This window comes from Hemicordylus capensis, chromosome 6 (genome assembly GCF_027244095.1).
Source record: "Hemicordylus capensis ecotype Gifberg chromosome 6, rHemCap1.1.pri, whole genome shotgun sequence".
Taxonomy (NCBI): domain Eukaryota; kingdom Metazoa; phylum Chordata; class Lepidosauria; order Squamata; family Cordylidae; genus Hemicordylus; species Hemicordylus capensis.
In genome coordinates this window covers 102697777-102723875 of record NC_069662.1, presented here as the reverse complement: position 1 = coordinate 102723875, position 26099 = coordinate 102697777, and the positions used below count along the sequence as shown (strand labels likewise).

The following is a 26099-nucleotide window of genomic DNA, read 5'->3' as shown; positions in this document are numbered from 1 at the left end:
CTGAGCTTTCTGGAGCCATGGAAGATGCTCAAGCCATGGACAGTGTTCCCTCTGAGGTGCGCATGTGCACTCACTCACACATTTTTTGACATCCACTCAGTTAATTTTAGATCCCGCTCAGGTGGAATTAGGAAGGCCTCATGCTGAATGCATGTGCCACCCAGAACAAAACTCAATCCATACACAGATGAAAAAAATTAGACAGAGCACTGGTGCTGGGAAGTGTAACCCTTCCCAGTGCTTTCTTCCTAGAGCTTTTAAGAGGGCTCTTTCTTAAACGGCCCTCCCAGAACTGAAAAAAGTGCAGTATTATGTGGTCCGGAAGTCAGCACAGTGAAAAATGGCTCTCACATTGAAGATTTTTTGCCAAAGTGGCTCTTGCTTAAAAAATAGTGAAGATCACTGTTCTAAAGAGTGAGTTGCTGGGTTTCAAACCTGCCTGGAAGCTATATCCTATTGTCTTATTCCCACACGCTCAAGGTGTGTGCGAATAGGTTTGGGGGAAAATGTATCTATATACATTTAGAGGCTCTGTCTACTACCTTGTCACATACGTTGAAAGCTACTGCAGCCTGGAAACTAAGTGTCTAAACTCTGAATCAGAAATTCGCTGCCTGATTCCAATCCTCTACCATTTAAATATATGTATTTATTTATTTTTTACATTCATATTCAATACTTCTGTTCGTCCAGGGAGCTCAGAAAGGTGAACGTTTATCTTCTCAGCAACCCTGTGAGGTAGGTTAGGCTGAGAAATAAGTGACTGACCCAGAGTCACCCAGTATGTAAGTTTAATGACTGAACGGGGGTCTGGATTCAGGTGTCCTCCAGTCCTATTCCTACACTCTCAACTAACCACACCAAACTGGTTCTGAACACAAACCCAGGCAGGCACGCTTAGGCAAAAGCGAGCCCCCTGTGCAATAACAATACTGACCTACCTTCCTTGCAGAATTGTTGCAAGGATTACAGGATTATGAAAATCCCTTTGAACACCCTAAAGCTGTATGCAAATAGTAAGCGTTGTATTATTAAAATCGAGCCCGGAAACAGAAAAACGCGCACCTGCGCAATGAGAACGAAAGAGGCGTAGCTTAGGAACCAGTGACCAAAGCGAGCTTCAAAGCACTTGAATCCCATCTGATCCTTCATCCAAACAAGGGGAACTTGGGAAGGGACCGCCCATGTCTTTCTAGCCAATCAGAAGCGTCAGCGCCAGCCGTAGCCGCAAGCTCAACCAATCATCAACGTCGTCACGAATGCTGCCGGTGGCCGCTTGCGTTCTGGCGGTGCTGCGTTCAGAAAGGTCGGCTGTGACTGCTGAAGCAAGAGCGAGAAAGAAAGATAGACAGGCAGACAGACGGGTATAGGTCAGAGTGAAGGCAAGTCGAGGTTCGGTAAGTGGATGGAAGTCCCAGAAGAAAAGGAGAGCCGGGTGGTGGGGGAGGATTTCCGTGGCTTGCCGAAGGCGTTTGCTTGATCATCTGTTCCTCCTGGAATGGGTGCGGGTAGTAGAGCTAGGGAGGTCTTGGAGCGTGGGAAAGCCTCAGAATTAAGGGCGTGTGTAGTAGAACCCTAGAAAGAGAGTGTCTTACATGGAGCGTCGTAGCCCTTAAAATGAAGGATGGTGGCGAAGTGTCTGTGTTTCCCCTGCATCAAAGGGCAGCACTTCTATAGAATCTGCATAATAAACAATAACTTAATAAGCAGTATGGGGGTATCCCTGAAACATAAAGTAGCCCTTCATATTAAAGCATCTGTGGTAGACTATATGGGGATGTTGACCAACCTGCCCTCTCTCCCTTTCCTTCTCTTTTAGACCACTGTGTTTGGGGAAGGGCTGTAACTCAGTGGGAGGGTACATGCTTTGTATGTGGAAGGAGGTTTCTAGCGTCTAAGGACTCCCATCTGAAACCCTGGAGAGCTGTTGCCCGCCAGAGTAGACAATGCCCAGCAAGATGGACTAAGGGTATGACTCGGTAAAAGGCAGCTTCATATGCTTATAAGGGAAGGCTAGATGCATCCAGGGCACATCTAAACTAGATATTTGGAACTGATGGAACTGGAATTGAATTAGGGATTATAATCAGAATCTCTCCATGGGCTTCTTCTTAAAAGGGACCCGGGGAATGTAGGGTGGCAAGTGGGTGCTAGATATTCTCTACTGAGTATTCCTAGCACAAAAGTATATGGATACTTATTTACCACTTTTCAACAAAAGTTCCCAAAGCGGTTTAGATAGATTGAGTGCCGTCAAGTTGGTGTCGACTCTTAGCGACCATACAGATAGATTCTCTCCAAGATTATTTGTCTTCAACTTGGCCTTTAGGGTGTCTCAGTGCTGCATTCATTGCTTTCGTAATCGAGTCCATCCACCTTACTGCTGGTCGTCCTCTTCTTTCCTTTCCTTCAACTTTTCCCAGCATTATGGACTTCTCGAGGGAGCTGGGTCTTCGCATAGTGTGTATTATGCGAAGTATGATAGTTTGAGGTCATTTGTGCCTCGAGTGAAAATTCTGGATTGATTTGTTCCATGATCCATTTGTTTGTTTTCCTGGCTGTCCATGGTATCCTCAAAAGTCTTCTCCAGCACCAAAGTTCAAAAGCATCAATGCTTTTGCTTCTTGCTTCTTCAGAGTCCAGCTTTTGTAGCCATAGAGTGTCACGGGAAAAACCATTGTCCAAATGATTCTAATCTTTGTAGGTGTAGACACATCACGGCATCTAAATATCCTTTCCAAGGCCTTCATTGCAACACTACCAAGTGCTAGTCTGTGGCGTATTTCTTGACTGCTGGATCCTTTACTGCTGATGGTCGATTCTAAAAATCAGAAGCTATCCACCACTTCAATGTCTTCATTTTCAGTTCTGAGGCTGGTTGCTGTACCCATTGTCATTAGTTTAGTCTTCTTGACATTTAGTCATAGCCCCATTTTTAAACTGTGCTCCTTGACTTTCATTACTAGAGCTTGCAGATCATCCACATTCTCACCTATCAGAGTGGTGTCATCAACATATCGAAGGTTATTTATGTTTCTTACTCCAATTTTAAAACCACGCTCATCTTCTTCCAATGTAGCTTCTCTCACTATATGTTCAGCATATAAGTCGAATAAAAAAGGAGAAAGTATACAGCCTTGTCTTACTCCTTTGCCAATCTGGAACCAGTCTGTTTCACCAAGTTCTGTCTGGACTGTGGCTTCCTGTCCTGTGTATAGGTTTCTCATGAGGACAATGAGATGTTCTGGAACACCCATTTTCCTAAGGATATTCTACAACTTGACATGGTTGATGCAATCAAATAGTCAATATAGCACATATTGACTTCTTTTTTGTATTCTTTGGCTTTCTCAATTATCCAGCATGCATCAGCAATTATGTCTCTTTTTCCTTGGCCTTTTCTGAAACGAGCTTGAACATCCGGCATTTCCCTTTCCACATAGGGCTCTAATCTGCATTGGATTGTCCTGAGCATTATTTTGCTAGCATGTTAAATTAAGGATATTGTGCTGTGGTTTGCTCAATCTGTTAAGTCTCCTTTGGTATGAGTATGTAGACTGACCTCTTCCAATCTGTTGGCCACTGTGTTGTTCTCCAGATTTGCTAGCATAGTTTGGTTAGAGCCTTGACTGATTCTTCTTCTGTTGCCTGCCATATTTCTGTATCTATTCCATCAATTTCTGTAGCCTTCCGACTTGGTAATGACCGGAGTGCTGATCTAACTTCATCTTCCCCTACTAGAGGTTCTTGCAAGTAGGGAATATCTTCTAGAGTATCTTGGATGTTGATGTCCCTGCTGTACAGATTTTCAGTATTCTCCTTCCATCTCTGTTTGATCTTCTCTGAATCAGTTACTATCTGTCCTTTGGCATCCCTTAATGTACCAATTCGAGGTTGGAATATCCCTCTCAGTTCAGAGCTCTTTTGGAAAACTTGCCTTGTTTTTTCGTGTCTATTTCCATCTTCAAGGTCTTTACAGATGTCATTGTAGTAATTAATTAATTAAATAAATAAAATGGCTCCCTGTCCCCAAAGGGCTCACAACCTAAAAAAGAAACATAAGATAGACACCAGCAACAGCCACTGGAGGAATGCTTTGCTGGAGATGGATAACTAGATAACCAGTTGCTCTCCCCCTGCTAAATAAAGAGAACCACCACTTTTAAAAGGCACCTCTTTGCGCAGTTAGCAGGGGATAGTACAGTTCTGAAATGGCTAGATTAAGCATTGTGATGCTTAAACTAGTATGGAACTGATTTACATGTAAAGCGTAGTTATGCACTTGGGGTTACCATTCTGCCATGGGTGAAAAACATCTCAGCTGTTTTATTTGCATACTGTACTGTATTTTCTTTTGAAGAAAGAGATACCTTAAGATGCCCACTTCTTTAGCTGTCAGGTTTGAAAAATGGCTATAGACATTCACCCTTGCCTCCTTGGTTAAACTAGTTTACATATGATCAGGAAGCAACCCTTTGGAGCCTGTCTTGGATAACTGCTTTGTTCCCCTCAGCAGTAACTGGAATAGTTCCTAGAAAAGGCAGACATTTTTGTTCCTCTGGACACCCCACTCTCCAAATCAGCAATTGAAAATCTACGGTGCAGTCTCTCTGAATGGTCGTGGAAATTCTTGGCCAGGGATAATTGAGAAATGCTGTATGTCTTTGTTGGGGAATGCTTTGCTGCAGAGGAAATACTTGTTCTGAAACTGTGTTGTCCAGAACTGCGTTGTTGTTGTTTGTTTGTTTACACAGTCAGACAGGTGTTATTGATTGGTTTGTTTTATCCAGACATCGAGTCCTTCCCAAGGACCTAGGATGGCTAAATTTTATTGTCAATGTTGTTGCTGTTATATCGTCACAGAATATAGGCTGTTCCGAGTAAAGTTGCTTTTTGTAATTGGCTGATGGTGATTTCTGTGGCCCCTATGGTGTTGAGGTGCTCTTCAAGTTGTCTTGGAATTGCACCTAGGGCACCTATTACCACTGGGATTATTTTGGTCTTTTTCTGCCACAGCCTTTCAATTTCAATTTGTAGATCTTTGTATTTTGTTGTTTTTTCTATTTCTTTTTCTTCTATTCTGCTATCCCCTGGTATTGCTATGTCGATTATTTTAACTTGTTTTTCTTTCTTCTCGACTACAGTTATATCTGGTGTATTGTGTGGCAGATGTTTGTCTGTTTGTAGTCGGAAGTCTCATAATATTTTTGCATCCTCGTTTTCTACAACTTTTTCAATTTTATGGTCCCACCAATTTTTGGCTACAGGTAGCTTGTATTTTTTGCAGATGTTCAAGTGTATCATCCCTACTACCTTGTCATGCCTGTGTTTGTAGTCAGTCTGTGTGATCTTTTTACAACAGCTGATTAGTTGGTCCACGGGCAGCACTTGCTGTTTGTTGTTGGTTTTTCAACTTTTGCTCTTATTGCATTTGTTCTTAGTGCCTGTTCTTGTGCAGCCAATATTAGACCCTCTGTTTCTTTCTTCAAGTTGCCATTCTTAAGCCATTGCCAGGTCTTGGTGGTGTTTGATTTTCCACTTATATTCTGCAAATATTGACCATGCAGGGGCTTATTTTTCCATTTTTCTGCTCGGTTCTTGACTTGTTCTTTCTTGTAGGCCTGCTTTGTTTCATTGGTATTGAATAGTTGCTCATTACTGACCATTTTAAGAGCATCTTCTTCACTGTCCTTTATATATTCTTCAAGTTCTCTTTTCTTCTCCTCTACTGTTTGATGGGCTTGCAGCATTCCTCTTCCACCTGAGCTGCGAGGGAGGTAGAGCCTATCTACATCACTGCAGGGGTGGAGAGCATGATTGATGGTCATGATTTTCCTGGTCTTACGATCTAGCGTCTCTAGCTCTGCCTGGGTCGAGTCTATTATTCCTGCAGTGTATCTGATAACAGGTATAGCCCAGGTGTTTATGGCTTGTATGGTGTTCCCGCCATTGAGTTTGGACTTGAGGATTTTTCTAACTCTCCTGATGTATTCACTTCCAATTTTTCTTTTAACTTCAGTGTGTGCAATATTATCAGCCTGGAGAATGCCCAAGTATTTGTAATGTTCTTTCTCTTCCAGGTTCTTGATGTTGCTTCCATTGGACAGTTCTATTCCTTCTGTTTTTGTTGTTTTCCCTGTTATTTAACCTGTCCGAGTGTCTCGCCATTGATTGTTAACTGTGTACTCCACATGCTCATTGCTTTTTTTATATAAATATCTGAATGTTTTTGCTGACACCAGTTGTTTCTAAACATTTTAGTATCCATGTGTGAGGCAATGAGTCGAAGGCCTTCTTGTAGTCAATCCATGCAACACTTGGAAGACAAGGATTGTAGAATAGAACAATATTGGACCTCTGAAAAGTATACAGTGTACTGTGCTTGATTGGCCAGCAAACTCGCCTGACCTGACCCCATAGAGAATCTATGGGGCATTGCCAAGAGAAGGATGAGAGACATGAGACCAAACAATGCAGAAGAGCTGAAGGCCGCTAATGAAGCATCCTGGTCTTCCATAACACCTCATCAGTGCCACAGGCTGATAACATTCATGCCACACCGCATTGAGGCAGTAATTGCTGCAAAAGGGGCCCAAACCAAGTACTGAATACATATGCATGCTTATACTTTTCAGAGGTCCGATATTGTTCTTTTCTACAATCCTTGTCTTATTGGTTCCATGTAATATTCTAATTTTCTGGGATTGTGGATTTGGGGTTTTCATGAGCTGTACGCCATGATCATCATGATTATAACAAATTAAGGCTTGACTTATCTCGCTTTGCATGTAATGTGTCTGTCTCATATATCAGTTTCACCTTTTAATTTGCATTACTGAAATTAATGGACTTCTGCACGATATTCTAATTTTCCGAATTTCACCTGTAGATAAGATGGTCCCCTGTCCGCAAAGGGCTCACATTCTAAAAAGAATCATAAGGCAGATACTAGCTACAGCCACTGGAGGGATGCTGTGCTGGGGCTGGATTGGGCCAGTTGTTCTCCCCTGCTAAATATAAGCGAATCGCCACTTTACAAGGTGTCTCTGCTCAGTTAGCAGGGGTCCTAGGCAAACACTTCAGTTAATCATGATCCTGTAACGACTGACCTTGGTTCAGCCCCCAACACATTCCTGGACCTGATCCATTGCACCCGCCAAATATCTGTTGCTGAGCCATGCATTAGAAGTTGCAAATTCAGGCAGTGTGGGGGTGCTGTGCTTGACGGCTGCTGGCAAAAACTGCTGCGGGAAGGATTGTATCAATGCAGGCACTGCAGAACACAAAAATAAGGATGGAAATGAGGGTGAATGATACCATGTACTTAACAAGTTGTTCAAACATTTACGTTCTTAACCAGCCACCACTGGTTAAAATGTGTAGATTTATGTTTCATGCAGTGCTCTTGTACTCTCACAAGAGTTTCACAGTAAAAGCCTTGTCATTTGTTTTTGCATCTGTGTGTATATAAGTGGGTTTCCATATTTTGAAATGTCCTGAATCTGCTTTGTGGGAATTTATTCTAGGTTTGGGTCAATTTTTGCTTCTATCCATTAGCCTAATACCTCAAACTATGTAAACAAAACTTGCATATTTATATGCTTCCATATCTTGGATATGGTCTTGTGGTAGCAAGCATGACTTGTCTCCTTTGCTAAGCAGGGTGTGCCCTGGTTGTATATGAATGGGAGACTAAGTGTATGAGCACTGTAAGATATTCCCTTTAAGGGATGGAGCCGCTCTGGGAAGAGCAGAAGGTTCCAAATTCCCTCCCTGACATATCCAAGATAGGGCTGAGAGAGATTCCTGCCTGCAACCTTGGAGAAGCCACTGCCAGTCTGTGTAGATAATACTAAGCTAGATGGACCATTGGTCTGACTCTGTATATGGCATCTTCGTATGTTCCTAATGTGCATTCTTGAGTTTAAAGCCAAAACCACTACTATGTGAATATTTTCAACCTCAGTTTCTATATCTAATGGATGGATTCCTCAGACACATGCTTTGACATGGGCTGTACAGAGCAGTTGCTTCCTCCCAGGATATAAATTTGGAACGGTATCTGTACATCACAGGCTTATGACACCCACAATAACTTGTACCTCTTGGTTCTTTCTTATGAAATGTTGACTTTATAATAAGCACTCTGTTGCTTACAGACTTAGGAACATAGCAACATAGGCAGCTGTCATATACTGAGTCAGACTATTGGTCCATCTAGCTCAGTATTGTGTACACAGACTGGCAGCAGCTTCTCTCAGGTTGCAGGCAGGAATCTCTTTCAGCCCTATCTTGGAGATGCTAGGGAGGGAACTTGGAACTTCTGCATGCAAATATGCAGGTGCTCTTTCCAGAGCGGCCCCATCCCCTACAGGGAATATCTTACAGTGCTCATGCATGTTGTCTCCCATTCAAATGCAACCAGAGTGGACCCTACTTAGCAAAGGGGACAACTCATGCTTGCTATCGGAAGACCAGCTCGGTTTGTGGTCTCCTTGTCTCTGCTTGTTTCTGTCCCTGTGGCCGGGTTCAAACACACTGCGGCACCTCCCATTTGTGCGAGATAGCGCAATCCTGGGAGTGCACACCGTCCCTACTTCTGGCATGGGTTCTGATATACTGAGATTAGTCATGTCATCCAAACCCATCAATTTTGGCATATCATACCCTGCTTGCTGCAGGGAACCCAACATCTGTAACTTGAAATCTGTTGCAGATGTTGGGTTCCCTGTAGCAAGTAGGGCAGCATATGCCAAGACTGGCTGAACCACCAATCTCGGCATATTGCAACCTACACCAGAAAGAAGTGTAGGGTGGCACATGTTTCCAGGGCTGCAGCACCTTATGTAAACTCAAGGTGCCACGTTATGTGTGAACTCCACCTGTATGTCTGTTTCCATGAGGAGTCGGACTGAATCCTAGGAAGCTTGGATCAGGAGCCTCTACTACTACATTAATTTAATTTTTGTATTTATATCCTGCTCTTCCTCCAAGGAGCCCAGAGGACATGACTATGTTTATATTCACAACAACACTGTGAGGTAGGTTCGGCTGAGAGATGAGTGACAGGCCCAAGTCATCCAGTGAGTTTCATGGCTGAATGGAGATTTGAACTTGGGTCTCCCCAGTCCCATCTAGGGGTGTGCACAAAACCAGCTGGCCTGGTTTGGTTCGAGTCTGAACTGGACCAGAACCAGACCGGGCCAGTTAGAAACCTGCCCCCCCCACCCTCCAGTTCGGTTCGGGTGTGTGTGTTTTGCAAACACTTTAAGTTTTTTTAAAAAAGTTCCCGCCACACAGAGGTCCATTGTGCATGCGTGGCAACCTCCAAAATGGCCACCGTGATGGGGGAAAGGCCCAGAAAAGGCAGAAGGACTACCAAACTGGGCAACTTTTGGCATGAGGAAGGCTGGCAGGGGGATGGGGAACCTCTGCAAACCCCCACCCCCGTGGCTTCAGAGAAGCCCTCTGGAGGCAGTAAGTACTACATATAATTTTTTTACAAAATGCTCGTGAACCCCCCGAACAGCTGGAGGGGGGGTGGTTCGGTCTGGGGTCAGACCGAACAGGGGGTGGTTCGGTTCGACCCCCGAACTGTCCATCCAAACTGGTTCAATGTTGAGCCAGCTCAACATAGAACCAGTTTGCACATCCTTAGTCCTAGCCCAACACTGTGACTGCTTTACTATGCTGGCTTTCATGCTCCTACCAGTTGCAGTTTTGGCAGTAACATCATGCAACCCTCTGAAATGGTCTACAGAAGAGCAGCAAAAGAATGGGGGAAAGTATATTCATTGAAGCGATGAGTAAGGGTAAGTGCTCTGGCACTCAAGAACAAAGTGCTGTTTTCACTGCCTAAACCCCTTTTGAATGAAAAAGTCTCACTGCTATGTCCTTTTAACAGGCTCTTTTCCAGTAGATGGAAACCTTCAAGAGCTGCAACTGTACTGGATCAAGTGGAAGTTTGGGAGACCAAAGCTGCTGGGATGAACATTTCCTCTATTTTGCTTATGGGAGCAACTTGTTGCGGGAGAGGATAATGTTAAGAAATCCATCTGTGGCTTTTTTTGCCCTAGCAAATTTACTGGTTGGTATTGCATTTGTCTCTTTCATATGCCAAAGAAACTTGTGGCCTACCTTAGTTGTGACTACCACACTTAGGAGATGTCTTAGAAGATCACCTTTTGCTTCTTTTGAGGTTCTTGCATTTGTTTAAAGTGGTGAAAGTAATCAATGAAGTATTTGGGCTCCAAGAGGACAAGACAACTGAGTGGCTTGCTTTGATGTTGGAAGCATACAGAATGTGTGCTCTGGGTGGGGTCCACAGTTTGTTGGTCACCAAGCAAAAAATTGTGGTCATCTGCTGCCTCCATGCATCTCCACCAACCAGGGCCAAGGAAGCCCTGACTCCCTTTAGGGAAGGAAGGTGTGCAGTTTGCCCATCTGGCCACTGCTCTATCAAGCCACTCCAGGCATCTCAGTCAAGCAGGGGCCAGAAAAGCTCCATCTCCCATGGGAATGGGAGCACACAACTCACTTGCTGTTCAGCTGCAGTGCTTGGAGCATCTCAGCTGAACAGTGGAAGCCTCCCAGTGCCTTTCCAACTCTAGGGCTCAAAACGTGTTGGGGGTTTGCTGGCTGAGTTGGATGCTTCAGCAGTGCAGCAGCCAAAGCCTTCAGCACCCTTGATGACTCTGGCACTGGAAAGAGTGCTGAGCGCTTGCTGGCTCAGCCCTGATTGGCTCAGCAATGTGTTCAAACCACCCTCCCAAACCTGAGCCGAGGAGGGGATTGCAAAACAGCTTGCAAGACGGCCCCACTCTTCCACTACTTCTGATACTCCAGAGTTGGGAGGGAGGCAGAGTTCACTTGTCACACTTGCCAAAAAGCAGCAATCCACTCCCTTGCAAGGGAGGGCCAGTGAAAATGTGGAAGCTTGACTCTAGGTAAGTGTTTAGATTTTAGAATGTGGGTCATGCAAGGACAACTCTCCAAGGAGGTGAAGTGAGGCAATGGCATCGGGCAGTGGCTGCACTATGGGGCAGTAAGGTGCGGCCCTCGTCCCATGGGCATCGCCTCATCTTGACCCACCACTAGGCTTATGTTGGCTAAAGCAGTATAGGATTCTTTCATTTTTGCTCTTAACCCATCCTTAAGGAAAGTAAGCCTATGAAATCACCCAGCTGTCTGTCCATCCACCCCGCTATCAACTTTGCAATGCCTGGACCAATTTGAAACAAATTTGGTACAGTTGCAGGGACACCACAATGGTGTAGTTTGTGATTATGTCATCCACCCTGATTCAAGATGGCGGACGCATGAACATTTGAGGCACAAATGGGCTAACTTGTGAAGATGTTAATTATCAGTTAAGATTATAGTGAAAGGAAAGCAGGCAGATTGGTTCTTACCAAAACTTTTTTGATTTAAAGTCACTTAGGAAAACTTTCAATTAGTCACATGCTTAGAGAAGAAACTCTCCTTTCGCCTGTTCTATTTATTCTTTGTAAGCTTTGTTTCAATTAATTGCATGCTGCTTAACTCAGAAATAAGCAAGTGGACACTGATAACTTTCCTGGTCAAATTCACAGGATTATACACTTGCGTTTGGCTCTCATCAAGGCAAACCGAGTACTCACTGGCATGGAAGTACAGCAACCATTGTTCCTAGCCCGGGTGATGAAGTGTGGGGGATAGTATGGAATCTGAACATTAATGACATGCATTCCCTGGATATGTAGGTGACTTATAATTCCACAGCCTCTTTACAATTTACTAAGTCATCCATACACCATTAAGCTCTTGTTCTGGATATTGTGTTGTTAGAAGCCTGTTCTTTGCCAAAGCTACTGTCAAACTGAAAGCGAAAATCAAAACTGTATAGGAAGAAGTGTCACAAATGTGAAATTATAACTTTAAAAGGTTTTTTTTTAAATATATCAAATAGAAATTATAAGAGATGATCTTAAAAGAACTTGCTACAAATGTGAGTTATTAAACTTCAGTTTTCGTACAATAGGAGCAATAATTTGGAACTCTGCTTCTGTTGCAAAGCTTGATTTAATATTCAGAACTAAGTTTCAACTTAGATTCTAGCAGCAGAACAGAGCCAGAGACAAAGGGAAATATAAGGAATTTTGCCTTTTATATTAAATACATAGAAAGCTTCCATATACCGAGTCAGACCATTGGTTCATCTAGCTGAGTATTGTCCACAGAGTCTTGCAGCGGCTTCTCCAAGGTTGCAGGCAGGAATCTCAGCCCTATCTTGGTGTTGCCAGGGAAGGAACTTGGAACCTTCTGCATGAAAGTATGCAGATGCTTTTCCCAGAGTGGCTTCATTCCCTAAGGGAGACATATAGTATCCCATTCAAATTCAAACCAGGGCAGATGCTGCTTAGCAAAGGGGACAATTCATGCTTGCTCCAACAAGACCAGCTTAAGCACTGATCTTGTAGCCTCATCCTTGGCAGTTATACTTTGAGGTAAGCCCTACTTTATTCAGTGGGATTTACTTCTAGCTAAGTGTGCATAGGTATGCACTGGAAAAGTCTATAGGCCTCTTGGCTTGGCAGCAGTAATGAGAAGTATCTTGTAAAAGGGAAACTTCCTGTTGCAAGGATTTGGAGGTATTGTCCCCTGCATTCTTGTGTCACTACGGCTATTCTGTGTGGCAGAAGTCAGACTACTTCATTGTCCCTTCTTTGTGGGGCTCTGTTATGGTTTTATATTATAGTGCATGCCTGGACTCTTATAAACTAATCCCTGTGACTGTACTTGCAGATTTGATCCTAGCACTCATGTATTGTGAGAAGTAATCTAGTGTGTGTGTATACATAATCACAGATTTTGAATACATCCCAAGTTAGCAGATAACTTGGGATGAATTAGGCTAGGCTGTAAACAGGAAAGGAAGTAGATTGTTTGTAAGACAATTCTTCATTTTGGTAAAGGTGGTAATGACTGCTCTCTTGTAGCACAGCTCTTGAAAAGACTGGCCAATGTTAATAAACTTAGCTGTACAGGGTATTTTCTTTGTAACTGTGTCTGTGGCATGTCATATAGTGCTCCTGTTTCCAGATCCTCATGAAGCACACAGACACAGTGCTGATCCCCACCTCATTCAAACAGGAGACTCTGGAACTATTAAGTCCTCATAAGTGACACAGCCTAATGAGCCCTTCTTTAGGGATGCTCTGTAAAATGCTGCATAATTCTGTATCTGTATTTCAGGATTGGTGCTGAAGCTTGCAATTGGCAGCTTTAAAAGCTGCTCTCTGCATATAGTTTTAGTTGAACAAAGAAGATTTGTGGGGGGAGGGGGTATTGCCTGATGCATGATAAATAATGCCCCCCTCAAAGGTAGATAACATTTCTTTCATGTAAATGATTTCATATTATTAAAAAAAAGAAAAACTTTCATACCACTTTTCAACAAAAATAAGTTTTTGAAGCAGTTTACCTAGCCAAAAACAATGACATGGCTCCCTGTCCCAAAAGGGCCCACAAACTAAAAGGTGTTTGTTCTATTCCAGACAAGAAGGAGTTGAAGATGGTGTTTATGTTCCAATAGACGTTAATGTTCATACTCAAGAAGGGAAACTACTTAAGTGTCGAAGTTACCAAATGAATGACTATGTCTGTAATCTTCCTTCCCCACAGTATAAAAAAGTAAGTATCTGATGCAGTTCTAAGGAAGCTATGAGCTGATGAGGTCCTCATTTCTAATAGAATTGTTGTTTAGTATCGGTTGAATGAAACAATACCAAAGCAGAACTTGGCTGTTTGCACATGAAGTTTATGTGCATCTCAACCCATGTGCATGTATGACTAAGTTTTTGCAAAAATACCAACATAACTAACTAGTCACAGAGAACTTGATTTATGAACTTAATAAGGGCATCTACATGAGATACTTTTAACCATAATTTCAAGTGGTAAAGATTGTGCCTTGCCATATCCTTCAGAAGTACTGTGGTGCTCCTCTGGTTTAGCTTTTGCTAAACTAGGATGTATGCACTCAAAGTAATTCATGAAAACCTTCATCATGTTTATTACTGGTCCTCTTGTGTGGGCCGAAGCTGCTTACCCTCTCTAGGCTCCACAGAGGAGAACAGTGTAACTATCTTTGAGGGTGCATTTGATTGTGTGCTTGCATGGGTAAATTTTGAGGGCTGCAACTTCGCATGCCGCTCTGGTTAGACCTACAGTCAACTGTCTTTCTGGTGACAAGCACATTAGAGCTTAGGTTAGGCCTGCTGCATCAGACCAGTGGCTTGCTTCATGTCTGGCTGTTGCTTGGCAATAGCCACCTCTCTCCAGTATAACCATAGTGACATGAATGCAGACAAGAGAGAGATATCAAGATTTTGCTGGAAATGTAATGAGGAAAGAGATGTTTGCCCATTGTTGGGAATCCTGCTCTAAAGGAGAGAATTTTTGGAAGCATGTTCTTTTTTATATGATCAGTAAAATCCGAGAGATTGATATGACCCTGGAACCAGAGCTGTGCTTTCCTGATGCATATAAGGGGTGAAGTGGTGATGTTCCATATGGTAATTGCTGCAAGAATGCTATATGCAAAATACCAGACGTCAACAGAATTGCCCAGAGCAAGGGAGTAGTGGGGAAATCCTTTTGAATAAACGTAAGGATGAATGGAAGTGTGTTTGGGTTGATGGGAATGATAAGCAGAACTGAACTATAGCTAAATCTCTTCCATTATTAACAATGTTTTCCCATGTTCTTTCGTTGTTGAAATAGTTTCTTTTTTCAGTTCTCTGTCTAGAAATTATGGGTATTTTGTTGTGTTAGAGTAATACGCTGAAAGAGTATCTTCTTTATAATTGATTCTCTTAGGGGATGTGGCAAGGCTATGCCTGCTGGTGAAGGAGGCACCTGATTGGCTGAGCTCCGGTTGGCCGGCGGAGGCACCTGATTGGCTGGGCGCTGGTTGGCCCTGCGGCTGTGAGGTAGCGGCGGCAGCAGCAGGCCTAGCCCGGCTGCGGCCACGACCGGCATGGCCGCAGCCTGGGCTGGGGGGAGGTGGGAGGCAGTGGGACAGACTGGCCCTGGCCTGGGCAGCACCAGCAGGGATGAGTGGGGAACAGGCGGTGGGGGCAAAGTTTAGATAGTAGGCCTGCGGGTCTACTGGCTTGATATAGCACCTAACTGATTATGAGCACTTTATAAGTAGTAGTAATAAGCAGTTCTGACACAAAAGATGGCTGATGTAGGGCTTGTTGGGAGGTTGTCTTGTCCTCTGGCTTGAGAGAGACTCTAGAATGGTTGGGAGGTCCAGATTTATTTCTCAGCTCCTCCTTGCTTATTGCTATATCACTACTGGCAATGGTCCATGGAATGTGGACTCTTCCAATGAAATGCTAGGAGGGGTAGCAATCTCTCCTTTCTTTTCCTGCCCAAGGGAATAGAGGTGATGTCCCTGTTCTAGTGGAGATAATCCACCAATGATATTAACATGCTCTTTACATACATTTGAAGCATGAACAAGCTGAACCTGCATAACTTGCAAAATCTGTTCAGGCTCCAAACTTTGACAATGTTTGTGCATGTCTGGAATGGTTTGGCAGCAGACGCTTAATTGCATTTACAGCCCTACAGTATAGTAGCAATGTGCAGCTACTGTGCGAAGCCAGGACTGCTGCTGGAATAAAAATGGATGTGTGTTCTGATTCTTGCATTTGAATCCTCCAAATAGCATAGGTTAAAGTCACAGAAAAGTAGGTCAGACTCTAGGTTTCAATGTGCCTGCAGCAAACTGCTCTCCATGGGCCATTTCCTGTTGGGGTGGGGCCCCAAGAGTTGCTCCTCCACCACCGCACAAGGGCGATGAGTATTGAGATGGTCTTGGGGAACGGCAGAGGCCATTCCGAGGTCTTGGGCCCTTGGCTGCTGCTCAGCAATGCCTGCCTCATGGTTGTATTCAGAAATGTGCATGAATGTCACGCTTAAGTCTTTCATTTCCCTTTTCTCAGTTGCACTTCACCTGTCCTTGGGCCAACTGAAACTTTCTCTTGCTTGCCGTTATTAGATTTGTAACCCTGAACAAACATACTCAACATTTGTATTTATATTTTAAAGCGAATAAAAGGTGTTAGCTTTGCTTAGTGGTCAGTACCTACATGCTTTTTCTTTTGTGTATTCTTTGCCTTGCCTTGCCAAGGGTATCAGGGTATCATTTTTTAATTGTAGTAAATTTAGTAGTAGTATAATCAGTTCTGCTTTTTAGCTTTTCTCAGAACTCCAACTGTGTTTAACTACAAACTTGGAAATGGCCAAATACCAAAACGGGGTGCTGTGTTGCATCTAGTAGCTTTACTAGTATGTACCAAAATTTGATGGGGAAGAAACTCTTTAAAAAGTACCACAAAACAACTTTTTGAAAAATCTAAATTATGGATGGTGCTTGGTAAATTGTTGAACAGCATGTCACTACTGTTTCAACATTTGTCAGGGGAATGGGGCTCACCTACAGGCCCTATGGAAGTGTTCATTTTCTATGCTGTTGAGTTCAATCCAATGCTTCAATTTTTCTGTCAAATGCTGGAGTGTCTGCAGTGGTGAAAATAGCTAGGAACATAGAGGCACACAGTGAACATGGAATTTCCGGGGGGGGGGGATCATCCATATAAAGTAACTATTAAAAACACCATCTATCTCTGACAGTGAGTATACATAAAATATGAGCTGGTACAAACTCTTTTTATTCATCTGATTTAATGGGAAACCTTTGTAGTGGATGACTCATCTGAGAGTGAATTCAGATGGCCCATTGCTGCTCCATTCATATGATGATATGTTCCTCAGAGCAATTATTTTTCTCTTTGGTTGTAACCTATGATAAATAGAGAAACAATTATGGGGCAAACTTCTTGGAGATAGGAGCTTTGGCAATTTGGCTGGTCCTTGGACAGGGTTTATGGGAATCCATCCTTGATGTGTGAAGCAGCCTTTAGCATGCTTATCATTCAGTGGCAACACTGAGTAGTGGTTTATATGTGTGAATGGATTATCACGTGCCTGACTTCATAAAGAACTTCTATGTCACCTCAAAGATATAGTTCACACATTCAGCTGCCATTCACCAAATACAGACAAATCTGTATGTATGAACCAGGCCCATATTCTTTTCATCTCTATTTCACGTATTTATCTGAATAATGGTTTGTGGACTATGAGGACATTGCGATTTTGATGGCAATCTAATTTTTGTTCTTGTAGGTCATCTGTATGGGAGCAAAGCAGAATGGTTTGCCAAGTGACTACCAGAAGAAATTAGACTCTATAGAAACGAATAACTATACAGGAGCGGTGCCTATTTTTGAAGAAGTTGAAGCTGCTCTCAAAGCATCTGAGAAAAATAAAATACTATTTTAGAAAAGCTTCGGTCTCTATGTCTTGAACATCCCTTTTTGTTTCTACACCACAAAGCTAGAGCTGTAATTGTTCATGCATTTTGTTTTAATTGATGAACATATCTACCCCACTTCAGTTAGATATTGCACACAAATAGCACATGAAGCTGGGGCAGTCCATTTCTTATTGTGGGGTCTGGTAGGCTTTTGATTCCTTCATCGTGGCCATTATCTTTTCCCTTGGCCTTGAATATTGCATTTCTTCCTCCCCCCCCCCCGTTTTTAAAAGATATTTTTACAAAAATCCACCCTGCCTTCACAACTGTTTTGAAAATGAATCCCTTTTACTATTTTGATGTGGATGGTGACAGTTGTGTCTACTCTTGTACAATTTCAGCAACTTCATGATCCCATGGTGATCTCTGAAACATCACATCAGAGCTATTGATAGGGATATATAGATATCATTATGCAAATTAACGGACCTACAATGTTGAGAAAAAGGCTGTATTTGCTTAATCAACTGAAAACTTTTGATTAACTAAAAAGATGTCCTGGCCAGGTCAATTGGGCAGCAGATTTTTCTTTTTTATGTAGAAGTACTTTAAGGTACTTAAGACTCCACCTTTAAGGGCAAGCACCATTTGAAGAAGTATCCCTTCTTCTTCCACACAAAAGAATGCCTCTTCGAAGATGCTGCATTGTCAACGGTTACACACGTCTGTATACTCGCCTAAACACAAACACCTTTTTAAGCTTCGGAACCAGTGTTTTTATTCACATGCCAAAACATGCTTTTAAAGTTTTGCTCACGAGTGATTTAGAATTCGCGTGATTCATCAACGAATGCTGCAGTCCTTTGTATGCTTACATGGGACGGAGGCGTATTGCAATCAGTGGGGCTCGCATGCTTAGGGGGTGCAACTGCACGATCGCTTTGCTTAGCTCCGCAGGCGGCTCTTCCTCCTGGGTGGCTCCACTTGAGACTTCTGGAGAGCATCCTCCAGAGGGCACTGCGGAACTCGCCCAAGTCCCCCTGGAAGGGAGACAGCTCCCGCCTAGTGTGCCGCTGTCTTCCAGACAGACCTCGGGGGCGGGGGCTTCGAGGGACGTCCCCAGGCAGGGCGTGGAGCAGCAGCAGCAGCAGCAGCACGCGGGCACCGTCAGAGTTTTCTCTCCTCCTGGAATTTAGCAGTCGGAGCGTCGCGCCCCGCAGGAAGCCTGGTGGCAGGCGGCAGCCCACTCCTCCCCCTTCATCCCCCGCCCCGCCCCATTTCTGTTCATCCAACTGCGCGGTAAGTTCTGGGTGTGTTTGTGCGGCGGCGGGGGGGGGGGGGGGCTTAAAGCAGAGCAGGGCGGCCTGTCGAATGGTAGAGAGGCGTAGCTTAAATTCGCCGAAGCCATAATTTCCTGGGACGGGGAGGGAGAGGCAGCAACCAGTGCTGAAGAACTGGGAGAAAGTTGTGCTCCGCGTGAAAGGCAGCCCGGCAAGATTCCCTGCCGGAAAGCAACGAGAAGAAATTCTTCCTGCCGGGAACCCGGAGGGAGGGCATTGCTGAGCATCTGGTAATAAACTGGCCATGACCAGAGCCTCGTTCACACACACGCACGCACGTGGAGTGGGAGTGGCGCTCTTCGCCTTGGACTTCGGCCCAGGTCCAGGGCCTTCACACCCCCTGGGGGCCCCCCAATCCGCACTGGGCGGCTGAGTGCGATTATGACCTGTGCAGGGGTGTAGCTAGGGGAGGGGGCGGACCATGTTCGCCCCTCTCGGAGTGAGGGAGATAATAAAGGAAATAGGGAGGGGTGAAGATGGGGGGGCGGGTTCTTTGAACCCATCCGCTCAGTTATAGCTACACCCTTGGATCTGTGCCAGGTGCTGTAGAGACAGAGTGGGGAGTGGGGAAAGAAAAATGTGGGATGGGAATATGTGAAGTTGTGTGTTGAAATGTTTCAGCTACTTCATATTTGCATAAGTATACCCCACATGTTTAAAATACTGTGTGTAGTGTCACTGTGTATGTGGGGGGCGGGGATGATGCTTAACTGGCAATGGAAGGGGGGCCTCCAGAGGCTTGTAGGTCCAGGCTCCAAAACTCCCAAAGTGCACCTCTGGGACACTTCCTATCTGTACCCTGGATTAGAGGTGGTCTGTACCGAAATCCACTTTTAAAAGGAACACATGTGCAGTCATTTACACAAAGACATGTGCATGTGCACAGACACCTGTAAGCACTCAGATCAGGCGTGGAAATGGATGAAGCAATGCTCAAGTTTCATGTCCGATCAGAATCTCTTGTGACCCTCACCTCTAGCCCAGCCGCTTTGGAGAACAACTTCCTCCTGATCATTTTGTGGATCAGATTTTTCACTGAAACAGATTTGGAGAGGTGTTTGTGTAGCCCCCCTCCCTCAAGCTTTTAAAAAGAAAAGTGATAGGACTGTATGCCTGCTGTTCTGTGCCTTCTGGCTTCTTTAAAAAGAGAGACAGCCTACTCGGCCGGAAAACTTGAATTCTGGAAGTGGATGATAATTTGTGGAAGTCGGCTGGAGGAAGGGTGTGTTTTGCTTTGCAGGCGGGGTGTGGGTGGGTTTGTACAATTCACAGGCTGTGCTTAGTGGACAGTATGGCTGAAAAAGAAGAGTATTGGTGGTTGGGCCTGACTTGAAAGAACAGTACCACGAAATGGGAGTGTCATGGAGGCAGGCAATCCTTTAGATCAGGGGTGGGGAACCTTGGCCCTCTAGCTGTTTTTGAACTACAACTCCCACCATCCCCAGCCACAGTGATGGGAGTTGTAGTTCAACAACAGCTGGAGGGCCAAGGTTCCCCACCCCTGCTTTAGGTAGAAGTGAGTAATAAGGGTTGGGGATTTAATGGTGGGTAGCAGTATTTCCTCTAGCAGGGATTCCCAGATGTTGTTGACTACAACTCCCAGAATCCCCAGCTGCATTGGCTTTTGCTTAGAGATTATGGGGGTTGTTGTCAACAACATATGAGAATCCCTGTTAGAGGAAACGCTGGTAGGTAGGGCCAGCCTGACCAACCAAATCGGAAACAATTGCTCTTGGTGGTTGATTCCACTTGTCTGCCTCTATTCCACTGCCACGCACACACAAACACACACACACACACCCCGCCCCTGTCTTCCAGAAGAGAAAGAGAGTGTTACAGTCACAAGGAAGGGAAGTGGATGTTTCACGTTTATAGTTATTTTTTTGCTTAGTGTGAAAATGTCACAATACTGGCACTGTTAATGGGTATAAATGTTGGTTGCAAGTAGGACAAATCTTATTTACTCCCCCCCCCCCACTTGAAAGATATGTCTCACATTTAAGCAGCTGTTTATGTTGATTTTTCAAACTGAAGGAAAATGTCACCTAATGGCACAGCGGGGAAATGACTTGATTAACAAGCCAGAGGTTGCTGGTTCGAATCCCCACTGGTATGTTTCCTAGACTATGGGAAACACCTATATTGGGCAGCAGCAACATAGGAAGATGCTTAAAGGCATCTTCTCATACTGCACGGGAGATGGTAAAGGTAAAGTAAAGTTGTGCCATCGAGTCGGTGTCGACTCCTGGCGACCACAGAGCCCTGTGGTTGTCTTTGGTAGAATACTGGGGGAGGTTACCACTGCCTCCTCCCGCACAGTATGAGATGAGGTTGACTAGCAACCTCTGGCTTGCTAGTCAAGTATTTTCCCCGCTGCGTCATTAGGTGGCAATGGTAAACCCCTCCTGTATTCTACCAAAGACAACCCCAGGGCTCTGTGATCGCCAGGAGTCGATACCGACTTGACAGCACTCTTTACCTTTACCCCTGAGATGGTACTGATGGCAAAAATGTGTGGCCCTGGCTCATAGACTATATGCAGTATCATCTATGGAAGTATGGATGTAAGTAGCTTTGAAAAGAAGGCTTTCATAAAGACTGGGAAAACATCTAGAATTCCAGGGAGCCAGCATCCTATTTGGGGGAGTCATAGCTGAGAGAAGCATGATTCAGGTGTTTGGGAATGAGCTGTGGCAAGCTTGGACTCATGCAATCCCCTTTTCCTCTCTTCCTGCTTTCCATGTGAGGGAGGAGATTTTTGCATCCCCCCCCCTCTTGTTGAATAAACCACAGTTTCCCATTATGTCTGAACTTGGGAAACTGTGGTTTATTTTAGCTGTGGTTAGTTAACTAACCAGCAACTGAAAGCATGGTTTGGTTTGAACTAGTGACATTTAGAATAGACCAAACTGTTGCAAGTTCAGATGTCACGGGAAACTGAGGTTTATTCAAAAGCAAATGTGGAAGCTTTAAATATCCTCCCCTCCTGCACAGAGGAGAGGGGAAGAGGGAGCACATGAGCACAACCTGGATTACAACAAATGAAACCATTGTTGAGACTGATTTGTGTACTCCTGGTGGTACTTGAAGACAGGCCTTGTAAAACTTTCTTTGGATCTAAGAGCCAGCACACAAATTTAGGAGCCAGACAGTAGACACTTGACAGAATTACCAGACTTAGTGATGGGTATTGTGGAATAGGAGGGTAAATGGGCTTCTCTTTATTCCCTTTACAAGTAATGTATTTAGACCAGAAATAGGGCTGCCTGGTGTGGTGTTTTTGGTTAATCCATTCCTTGATCCAGGCCAGCTTTTGAATGGGGCTTTAGTGACTTGTATTCCAGTCCTGGAGTAGAGGCAGAGCTAAACAACAGCCAGCAGCAAGAGCACCAAAAAGCAGTCTGCTCTTGCCTCTCTGTAGATAAAATCTATTTCATTAAACTGTTTATATTCCTGATTCCACTCCACTGCCTTGTCCTTGCATACCACAACTCTTTCCTTTGGATTCTGCACCTGAGACCAATCCAGATTTTATTAAATAACTCTACTTCTGAATGTCCTAATCTAGGTACCTTGGCTTTCTGGCACTTTGGATGTTTCAAGCCCTGCTTGAAGGCTTTCCTGGGGATACCTTGCAGTCCAGTGTAGGACAGCCTCTCTCTGTTCCATGTGAAAAGCAAATAAAACGAACAAATGTTATTGCAGCAATAGTTTTGCTTTAGTTGATTATTTGCAGTTATCTGAAGTCTCAGAAGGGGAACACTGCCTCCAAACTTTGGGAACCACAGGTTTAGCTGACCATTGGAACCTTCCCATTTGGGGGCTCTGTTAGCAATTTGTAGCCCCTGGTGCTTTCCCCCCAGCCCTCCAGCCCTGTTGCATCTAAGTTTATATTTCATTCAGTAGTGTTTTATATTCAAAAACTGAATTTCTGGACAATGTATTCAGAATTGTTAATAGTGGTAGGTGTTGCACGGATAGGAAGTGGCTCCTGCCCCCCCCTTTCCCCCCTCCTCCTCCTCCTCCTTTCTTTTTTGCAGTAGTCTTTATAACTTGTAAGTTTGGATTCAAGGTGTGCTCCTGATTTGCAGTCCTAGTGTTTCTAGGAACTGGAAGAAGAGGCACTCCCTCTTCTCAGGAATCTGTGACACATTTATATTAGGTAATTTTTGCCACTCAGACATATGAGCCAGATTGCAGCCAAAAACCCAAGCGGCAGTCAGATGATTTTGTGGGAGGATTTCATCAGTTAATTTTGACTTCTGGCAAGTGGGAGAAATCTGCAGTTTTAGTCTTGTCTGGCTAAAGAAGGATTTCACACTCACCACTAATGTGATGTAAAGGTTTGGATCATAGAAATTTTCAAGTTTCTTTGACAAAGCCAATGCTTAGAAAGAACTGACTTCTGTGTAAAGAGCTTCTGAAGGGTTTAAGTAAACAGTATGCTGCTAAATACAGTATGGTTTTGCAAGCATAGTTACCATCCTTTCTGTCACTGGAAACCGTCCCTTCCCCAACTGAAGGATTGTTAAAAGTGTGCAAAGAGGAAACTCCCAGTCTAGTTTTGTTAAATGAGAAGAATAGAATATATAAGTTTTAAAAAATCAGTGATATGTTTATTTCCCCCCAAGTCATGAGGTCCAGAAACTTCCTTTTAAAAAATTAATACTGAGAGTTCACTTAATTCTGCCTCCTATACAAGGACCCTTCAAAACTCTCTCTTAGAGTACATTTTGCTTAGATAAGAACTTAAGCAAAATACACCCTAAAAAAGAGCCTTGTAGTGCAGGGGATGAGGTGCTTTGGGAAATACGAGTCCTGCTCAGACATTATGTTGTACCAATGTACAGATGTCTATACACTTGTATATGTTTTTGTGTGACTGTACTTGCATTCATTTTAACAATGAACCTGGCTACAGGACCCTCAAATGTATGATACAGATAGGAAGTGTACTAACTGCTGTATCTTCATTCAACATAACGTGTGAATAATTGTACCTGTGTACAGATCTGTACTTATGTGCACTGTACAATCGTATGAGTATTGAAGTATCTCTCTCTTTCCCTTCCTGAGATAATAGACCTTGTTCATCTTGTTTCCTCATCTAATTCACACAACAGCAGCCTCTTTCTCCTGAAGGGGCTCTTTCCTCCCTCAGTGACCTCTCTCTTTGCAGACCCCTGCCCTCTATCTATCTATCTATCTATCTATCTATCTATCTATCTATCTATCTACTGTATCTATCTATTCTTCTCTCCTCTACAACCAAGAACATCTTTTGATCAGTAACAGTTATATTCCAGCTGACCTTAACCATCACAGGCTCCTCCTTCCTGTCTGCATATGGAATCCCCACTGCCCAATCAGGTGCTTCTGCTCGCAAACTTTCTCAAGAGCTGCCACGCATGGGATTAGCCACGGGTACGCCTTAGAGAATTATATGTAGAGAAGATATAGATGTTTGGGTTGGTTCAAATTAATGTGGCCCCCTACAAACAATGAAGGTGAGCATGTGCCAAGAACCAATGTGCCCATTCTGACGTCGCTCAAATATGTGCCCACACATTCTTGGCACATCTTTTAATCACATGTGAGGGGTGTTTGTCTGCCTTCTACATGCACTGCAGACCATGAGATTTGTAGCGTGTGTAGAGAGGTGATTTCAATGAACATGCCCAACACCCTATTAAAGAATGGTCTGAGAATGCACTGGGGCAGGTGCGTTCTTGCTATGTCCTCCCCACTTTTTTTTTTGCATGCAGGGGGTCGTGTCAATCCGAAACAGCCCTGTGTGGGTTATTAACCACTTTTCATATGCACAAATAGTGTTTAGTCTATGTTACTGTTCCTGGGGGATGTCAGCTGAGAAGAACTAAGAAAGCTTTATTTAATGAACTCCAGTATATCTTCATTTTCTTTACTGTCAGTAAATGAACTGAGCCTTCCCTTACATCTTCCTCTTTTTTTCTTCCTGCTTTGCTCAGAAAGAGAGTGGCTTCCTGCAGCAGCTGGTGAGGCAATATGTGAATGATTCAAATTTAACAAATATCGCCTGATAGTTTAGGGCAAGGTTAAAAGTTGTTTTGGTAGGAAGAAAGCGGAAGCAAAACCTGTGACAAGTTACTGTTATAATAACCTTAAAAGCTGCATTTGGGAAAGCATCTTCAACTTGTTTGTTTTGTATCTATAGCTCATAAAAGTTTGGAGGAGATCTTAAGGTTGTAAATTGCTGCAGTGTCAGCACTAACGATGTTGCATCATGTTGAATAGTTGAGGATTTATCAGAGTCTGGAATCAGTTTTTCCTTTCTCCGTTGCCTGCAGGACAAACTATTCCTGAATTTCAGAATTCTGTATTATAAACAGTTGAAGCTCTAAGTCAGACCATTGATCCATCTAGGTCGGTAATATCTACACTGACTAGCAATGGCTCTTCAGGGTTTCAAACAAGGATCTTTCTCAGTCTTACATGGAGAGGGCAAGACCTAGGTTAGTTGAGGACCTAGAAGTTGGCATAAGCTGCGAAGTGGCCAAATTTGCAGATAACACTAAAAACTATTTAGGGTATTGAAATCCAAAACAGATTGTGAGGATCTCCAAAAGGATATCTCCAAACTGGGGGAGTGGGTGACAAAATGGCAAATGCGGTTCAATGTAAGCATGTATAAAGTGATGCATATTGGGGCAAAAAACCCCAACTTCACATATACACTGGTGGGATCTGAGCTGTCAGTGATAGACCAGGAGAGAAATCTTGGGGTCATGGTGGACTGCTCGTTGAAAGTGTGACTTAGTGCGTGGCAGCTGTGAAAAAGGCAAATTGCATGCTAGGGATCATTAGGAAGAAGACTGAAAATAAAAATGCTAATATTATAATGCCCTTATACAAATCTGTGGTGTGGCCACATTTGGAGTACTGTGTACAGTTCTGGTCACCGTATTTTGACATTGTAGAACTGGAAAAGAACTGTGCAGAATTGGGCAACCAAGATGATCAGGGACCTGGAGCATCTTCCTTATGAGGCAAGGCTACAGCACCTGGGGCTTTTTCCATGGTGCCGGAGAGATTATCCTACACAAAAGACGGGATTGGCTTAAACTTTTAGAGAGGCTGGTATCCAGTAGCTAGATGGCACCAAGACCCCACTTCTGGTCCTGTTTGCTTTGAGAGCCATCACATTTCCAGAGATCCTGCTTTTTTGGGTATTTTCAGCATTTATCAGGCTATATATTTTCTGTCCTTTTCTGCCTTCCTACTTTCCTGTGTCAGGGTGGGAAGGGAGTTGTTTTTCCACTGTTCTGGCAAAATTCCATATGTGTTTTCTGTTCCTAATTCAACCATTTTAGTTTTGTTTCCGGGGCCAGCACATCTCCACGCCTTTCTCC

The 26099-nt window shown here is 43.8% G+C and overlaps 2 protein-coding genes across 9 annotated transcripts in view; both read left to right on the top strand.

The window, feature by feature from the left end:
* Positions 1-1229: 1229 nt before the first annotated feature.
* Positions 1230-17401, top strand: GGCT (gamma-glutamylcyclotransferase). Of its 4 annotated transcripts, none has more exons than XM_053261998.1 (5): positions 1230-1382; positions 9905-10087; positions 11592-11737; positions 13536-13671; positions 17242-17401. In XM_053261998.1, exons 2-5 carry the CDS (start codon positions 9920-9922, stop codon positions 17395-17397), a joined length of 606 nt encoding a protein of 201 aa, XP_053117973.1. In that variant the 5' UTR covers positions 1230-1382; positions 9905-9919; the 3' UTR covers positions 17398-17401. The 4 variants fall into 4 exon arrangements, with proteins under 4 accessions (XP_053117973.1, XP_053117971.1, XP_053117974.1 ...); XM_053261996.1 differs by having other exon boundaries at positions 1237-1397; XM_053261999.1 differs by lacking the exon at positions 1230-1382 and adding an exon at positions 1421-1508.
* A 1086-nt stretch (positions 17402-18487) lies between these two features.
* The window catches only part of NOD1 (nucleotide binding oligomerization domain containing 1), a 52818-nt gene continuing 45206 nt past the window's right edge, over positions 18488-26099 (top strand). For 4 of the 5 annotated variants that reach the window (XM_053261993.1, XM_053261992.1, XM_053261995.1 and 1 more), the window contains exon 1: positions 18736-18941. The gene's annotated coding sequence lies outside the window, so the exon portion shown is untranslated. Of the gene's footprint in view, positions 18671-18735; positions 18942-26099 lie in introns of those variants that run through there. The other variant, XM_053261991.1, reaches the window with a different exon arrangement.